Source organism: Nicotiana sylvestris, chromosome 7 (assembly GCF_000393655.2).
Source record: "Nicotiana sylvestris chromosome 7, ASM39365v2, whole genome shotgun sequence".
NCBI lineage: Eukaryota > Viridiplantae > Streptophyta > Magnoliopsida > Solanales > Solanaceae > Nicotiana > Nicotiana sylvestris.
In genome coordinates this window covers 27,046,479-27,053,791 of record NC_091063.1, presented here as the reverse complement: position 1 = coordinate 27,053,791, position 7,313 = coordinate 27,046,479, and the positions used below count along the sequence as shown (strand labels likewise).

The 7,313-nt window shown below is 44.0% G+C and overlaps 1 protein-coding gene across 1 annotated transcript; it reads left to right on the top strand.

Moving 5' to 3' along the window:
- Positions 1 to 4,180: 4,180 nt before the first annotated feature.
- On the top strand, positions 4,181 to 5,452 carry LOC138872891 (uncharacterized). The gene has a single exon (XM_070151309.1). It carries the CDS (start codon positions 4,181 to 4,183, stop codon positions 5,450 to 5,452), a length of 1,272 nt encoding a protein of 423 aa, XP_070007410.1.
- The last annotated feature ends 1,861 nt before the right edge of the window (positions 5,453 to 7,313 follow it).

Below are 7,313 nucleotides of genomic sequence, written 5' to 3'. Positions count from 1 at the left end.
TATTATGGTGTGTCAATCTCATGTTCTAGTATTATTGAATAAAAGAATATAGAATGAAAGCAGTTTTTCTTTGAACAAACTCGATCGCAATTTTCCATTCGCATTAACCGTAAACTAATAACTAATAAGTTACATCTTTTCAGCATGTAATTAATTGAGGTATTTTCTTTTGTTTTAGAGACAAACTTAATAGAAAAAATGTAGTCACTGTAGGTTTATCCTTAAAAATAAAAATGAGATGAGCCTCGCCGAAAAATACAAAAATCGCGGGGCCCTCAGTAAATATTTGCTTTAAAATTGCTTAGACTTCGGGATGGACCGTTTAGCAAAATTCCACGGCCTTCCTAAAATAATGATACGCTAGTCACTTTAGGCGCGTATTTAATAAAGTTATCTCTTTAAACTCGGGTGCACATTGATGTGACCCAAATCCAAATCTCAACGGAGTCGAGATATGTCAATAACCACGGGTGCATTGATGTAACGTGGTTCGAGATATGTTTTCACGACGTTGCAATTCTCGTAAAATAATAATTATGAAATTGGTAAAAAGATAAAATTTGCACATAAGTTCACATTTGTATAAAATCAGATAATCAAGCCGAATATGACAGTTGAGCGACCGTGCTAGAACCACGGAACTCGGGAATGCCTAACACCTTCTCCCGGGTTAACAGAATTCCTTATCCAGATTTCTGGTACGCAGACCGTAATATAGAGTCATTCTTTTCCTCGATTCGGGATTAAATTGGTGACTTGGGACACCCTAAATCTCCCAAGTGGCGACTCTGAAATAAATAAATAAATCCCGTTTCGATTGTCCTTTAATTGGAAAAACTCCCTTGTACCCTCGCGGGTGCGGAAAAAGGAGGTGTGACAGCTCTGGCGACTCTGCTGGGGAATACTTTGACCCAGAACCACTGGTTCAGGGTTAGAAATTCGAGCTTAGATAAATTGTTATGTTTGGCTTTATTTGATTTTTACATGTTTTGAGCCTAATGTGCTAAATGTTGCCTTTACCGCTTTGATATTATCTGAACTGTATATAAACTATGCCGAAACCTACTCTTCTTACCTCCGGGGATGTGCTTACTGGTTAAGACTCCCTATTCTATTAGTGTCATACTTTGGAAAAAAAGTCAGCGGTCAGGTGAATACCTTTGGGTTTTGTCAAAAATAAGCCAAGCCAGCTTCAGCCGCGTCTTAAACCGTTCTTGCCGAAATAGCCTTAGAGTATCTTTCAGTTGTCGAAAGGCTATTTTCGTAAAAGAACGGACAAGTTTGTAAAGTGTCATAAAATAATCCTCCTCGGCCTCAAAATTCATGTGAAATTTGGAAGGGGCCACATTTGCAAAAATAGCCGTTTGGTTGCATTTGACAAACGGGGAAAGGAAGCTAGCGTTTGTTTTTGAGTTTGTAAATCTTTTGATTAGAATATGCGGGTTGTTTGATTTTCAAGTTTGTAGGTCATCTTTAAACCTTTGAAACCCAGTTTGTTTTAATATGAAAATAAAAAAAATGTTGAGTATTGTTTATCTTTATTGGGCCGAACTACGCAAGGTCTGATTCATGCGGGGTCATGATACGTAGGCAATCTCCATAAGATTCGACCACAAAAAAAAATTTGAGAAAAAAAGAGAAAAAAAATGAAAAATCGAAAGAAAAAGAAAATACAAAATAGAATAAAATACAGGGGTCCCCAAAGTACTTCAAAGGGGCAAATAAGCAAGCCAGGATGACACATGTTGTTTGAAGCAAAGCATGTTAGAAACGGTTAACTGCCTAGGAGCATTGCATCCTCAATGTGTTGTTATCAAATCTGTTAAACTCTAAACGCTAACAAGCTTGTTGTTTTCCGAATCTCAAACAGTTAGTTGTTAAAGAATTCTGGCAACACACTCTTACCAAACTAGACCCAAAGGACCAATAACAACAAGCATGACTACTTCACAGAATAGTACCGAGGAAGAAAGGTCGATGAGCCAGTTGTTAAAGGAAGCGATGGAAAAGATGGAAAGGATGGGACTAGAGATGAACGCAATGCAGCTAGCTCTAGCCAAAGCACAAAGGAGCCCTGAGCCACTAGGGCACGTGCCCGAATACCCCCACTCCGGCCCTTCAACAAGCCTCCCAAATCACCGTTGTCTTCAGGAGAGAAGCCTCCATGATTCCCAAGCTCCACCATCCCTTCAACCTCTCCCGACACCAAATGTTCCCACTTTTGTGGGACCCACATCAGTCACCCTACAAAGAACGACCATCGAGCCATTGTTTCAGGCTCCTGATACGCAATACTATCCCCCTGAGCCCACATTTCATGCACCAGAACCCCATACCTACAACCCGCACTTAGAGGTACTGGCAGAGATTGAAAAGCCGGTTAAAATCCCCGAACAAGATGAGGTGACGAGGAAGTTCAAGAGCCTGGAGCAGTCCTTCAGGAACCTGCACGGATTGGGCAACCAGGTCAGCATGGTCTACAAGGATCTATGCTCTTTCCCGGATGTCCAACTCCCGGTTGGGTTCAAGATGCCTAAGTTTGATTTATATGAAGGGCACAGTGATCCCATGGCGCATTTACGGGGATTCTGTAGCAAAATGAGAGGGGCAGGTGGCAAAGATGAGCTGCTGATAGCTTATTTCGGCCAAAGTCTGAGTGGATCGGCACTAGAATGGTATACCAGGCAGGATTCCAGCAGATGGTACACTTGGGATGATCTGGCGCAGGCTTTCGCAGGTCATTTTCAATACAATCTCGAGATAGTCCCTGACCGTCTCACATTGCTGAGGACTGGAAAGAAGCCTGGGGAAAGTTTTCGTGAGTTTGGGTTCCGCTGGAGAGAGCAAGCGGCCAGAGTTGATCCTCCCATGAAAGAGGGAGAAATGGTGGACTACTTCTTGCAAATGCTTGATCCAACTTACTTTGGTTACTTGGTGACAACGGTTGGGAAATCCTTCAATGAAGTGGTAAAGATAGGGGTCATGATAGAGGAGGGCCTAAGGTCTGACAAAATCCTAAATTACTCAGCGCTCAAGACGACGACCCAGGCTATTCAGAGCGGCGCGGGAGGTGCGCTCGAGGTTGCATCAGTCGAAGCAGGTACTGGGTCCAAATTCAAAGGTCTTTCCCCTCACTACCAGCCCAGGCCCAATCATCCAAATTATCCACACACTCCATACAACCTTCCACAACCCTACTACCCACCATCAGAGCCACTCTTTTCAGACCATCATGCCCAAGCCTGTCCCCGAGCTCCATATAATCCGCGTTTGTTAGCCCCTAATGTTGAGGCATGAGGGATGCCGAGAAGAAACGAGGTCAAGGGCTTGTACATTTCCCCTTGACATGGTTTCTGGAAGTATTGACAAGCAATGTATGAAGCTGGGAGTGTGTTTAAGTTGTGCGACAACTTGGGCAGGTCAGCTAGACAAGGTGTCTTCAGTGATGGGAAGAAAACCTTGGTTGTGGGCGACGGCTATGGCAGAGGAAGATAAGCACATGGCACTTGGCTAAGGCATGTGTGCGGAACAGTGGGACAGCATGGCTGTGACGAGAATATTGTCACAAGCGAAAATGTGCGAGGCATGGTCCGAAGACAAGGCTAGGCAGGCTGAAGGCAAAATGGGCAGAACTGTGAGACAAGTGTGCAAGACATGTGACAGTGGGGCAGCACTAATGATGGCCATTTCGTGGAAGGCCCCATTGATGGGTGAGTGCTTCAGAAAGTGCTCCAGAAAACATGGCTGGGTGCTCCACCAAGATGGCTGAGTGCTGCACTAAACATGAATAAGTGCTGATAGTAATTATAGTGCTTATATGGCCCACTTGTAAAAGCTGTCCCTTTTGTATTTGCCTTAGTAGCTAGCCCTTGTAAATCTGCCAGTAGCAGCCCCTATATATTTTGTGTTGTATTTCGTTGGAAAGGCATCAGATCATATGTGAGCCTTCCAACAGAGAGTCCTTTGTGTATATTCTGCGAGAATAATAAAGGTTGGGTTTTTACCCGTAATTGTGTGTGTTGCATACGTTTTGGGAAAGTCTGAAATAATCCAAGTATTACATAGTGAGGGAAAAGAGGGCTGAAGTAACTTGAGTGTCAGGTTGCTGCCTTATAGAGTCATTTGCGAAAAATTGACCCTGTAACAACTGGTATCAGAGCCTTACTCTTAGCTCGTAATCATGGCTGGAGGATCCAATGCAGACTTACGTGATCGTGTGCAAAGGTTGGAGGCACTGATGGGTGTGACTGATGATCCCTTAGACATGGATGATCTAATTACAGAGATCCATCGTCTAAAGGATGGGATGAATGAGTTTCGAGAAACTATTCATCAAACGTGTGAGGCCACAAACGAACAAGTTGAAGATCTTAAGAGGGAGAACGAAAATCTCAATACGGAGATTACTGTCCTTAGAAGAGCTTTGGCCAATCCTGTCCGAGGTGGTGAGGAACGTTCCAAAGTTAAGATCCCGGAACCAAAGGCGTTTGGTGGAGCGCGTAGTGCAAAAGAACTGGAGAATTTTCTATGGGATATGGAGCAATACTTTATTGCTGGCAAGATCCCTGGCGGAGATAAAGTGACCATTACAAGCATGTACCTCACGGGAGATGCTAAACTATGGTGGAGAATTCGCATGTCTGATGATCAAAGTGCGGGCAGGCCCAAAATTGATACATGGGAGAAACCCCGTAAGGAAATGAAGGATCAGTTCTTACCTAGCAACGCATCTTGGCTTGCTAGGGATCGCTTGAAGTGCCTACGTCAAACCGGACCAGTTCGTGATTATATTAAGGAGTTTACTTCCTTAATGTTAGACATTCAAAATATGTCAGAAGAGGACAAGTTACACAATTTCATTTCTGGAATGCATGCATGGGCGCAGAATGAACTTAGGAGGCAGAATGTGAAGGACCTCCCTAGTGCGATTGTTGCAGCAGACTCGCTGGTAGATTACCGCAATACCCGAAGTCTTTCTGAAGAACCCTCTACTTCAAAACCTAAGAAAAGGGTAGAGAAGAAAGGGGATTGGAAGAAAGAAGCTCGTAAAGAAGTTGCGGAAAAGGGGAAGATAGTGGCTGGTGGGTTCGCAAGAAACAAAGGCAATGCCAACAAAAAGGGCGATGGTTGTTGGACTTGCGGAGGAGCTCACCTTGCCAAACATTGCCCAAACCGTGAACGAGTCAATGCCCTGCTTGGAGCAGAAAATGAGAGGGAAGGAGAAGGTAGAGAAGTTGTTGCCTTAGTAAACCCTTTGAAATTGTTAAATGTCATGGCGTTGCTTAGCAATACAAGTAACAGAAACGACCCTCATTCTTTACTGATGCACATTGAAATGAAAATCGGAGATCTAAGTGTGATAGCAATGGTAGATACTGGAGCTACTCACACCTTTATCTCGGCGAAATTGGTGCAGAAGTACGGGTTGGCTGTGACGAAGAGTCCCTCTTAAATGAAGACAGTGAATGCAAAAGCCCAAGCCATTGTGGGTATGGCTTATGGCGTCCCTATGTCAGTTGGAAACTGGAAAGGGAAAGTTTATTTGATGGTGATTCCATTGGAAGACTTTGAGATGATCCTTGGAATCGACTTTATGAAGAAGAATTGCTTTGTTCCAATGCCTCACTTGGACGGAGTAATGATTATGAATGAAATGGCTCCTGGCTTTGTGAAAGTCGTTCATCCTTATGAGAGGGAAAAACGCATGGGAAGGCTTCATTGGTATCTGCCGCGACGGTAGAAAAGGGCCTGAGAAGAGGAGAAGAAACTTTCCTTGCTGCGATGGTCGAGGTGAAGCCTAACGAGAGGATTGAGGTGCCGGACTGTATCGCTCCAATATTGAGCGATTTTGCTGATGTGATGCCGCTAGAGTTGCCTAAACATCTACCACCACGGAGGGCTATTGATCACAAGATAGAGTTGCTACCGGGTTCTATACCTCCTGCTCAATCTCCTTATCGGATGGCACCAAAAGAGTTGGCGGAGCTGAGAAAACAACTTGACGAGTTGTTAGATGGGGGATTGATTCAACCATCAAAAGCTCCCTTTGGTGCCCCTGTATTATTTCAGAGGAAGCAGGATGGAACGCTTCGAATGTGTGTTGACTATCGAGCATTGAACAAAGTGACTGTGAAAAACAAATACCCAGTTCCGTTGGTACAGGATTTGATGGATAGATTAAGCAAGGCGTGCTGGTTCACAAAGCTTGATTTGAGGTCTGGTTATTGGCAAGTGCGGATAGCTGAAGGTGATGAGTCAAAAACAACCTGTGTTACAAGGTATGGCTCATATGAATTCCTTGTTATGCCGTTCGGGTTGACAAATGCCCCTGCCACCTTTTGCAATCTGATGAATGATGTGCTATATGAGTACTTGGATGACTTTGTGGTGGTCTATTTAGACGACATTGTTATCTATAGTAAGACCCTGGATGAACATTGCTCACACTTACAAAGGGTATTGTCTCGCCTAAGACAGTACCAATTGTATGTGAAGATGGAGAAGTGTGAGTTTGCCAAACAAGAAATTAAATTTCTTGGGCACTTGGTGAGTCAGAATCAAGTGCGAATGGACCCAAAGAAGGTGCAGATCATTGTGGAATGGCAGGCACCTAAGTCAGTGAAAGAATTGAGATCTTTCCTTGGGTTAGCTAATTATTATCGTAAGTTCATTGCCGGGTATTCAAATAGACTCTATAAGGCAGCAACCTGACACTCAAGTTACTTCAGCCCTCTTTTCCTTCACTATGTAATACTTGGATTATTTCAGACTTTCCCAAAACGTATGCAACACACACAATTACAGGTAAAAACCCAACCTTTATTATTCTCGCAGAATATACACAAAGGACTCTCTGTTGGAAGGCTCACATATGATCTGATGCCTTTCCAACAAAATACAACACAAAATATATAGGGGCTGCTACTGGCAGATTTACAAGGGCTAGCTACTAAGGCAAATACAAAAGGGACAGCTTTTACAAGTGGGCCATATAAGCACTATAATTACTATCAACACTTATTCATGTTTAGTGCAGCACTCAGCCATCTTGGTGGAGCACCCAGCCATGTTTTTTGGAGCACTTTCTGAAGCACTCACCCATCAATGGGGCCTTCCACGAAATGGCCATCATCAGTGCTGCCCCACTGTCACATGTCTTGCTTACTTGTCTCACAGTTCTGCCCACTTTGCCTTCAGCCTGCCTAGCCTTGTCTTCGGACCATGCCTCGCACATTTTCGCTTGTGACAACATTCTCGTCACAGCCATGCCGTCCCACTGTTCCGCACACATGCCTTAGCCTAGTGCCATGTGC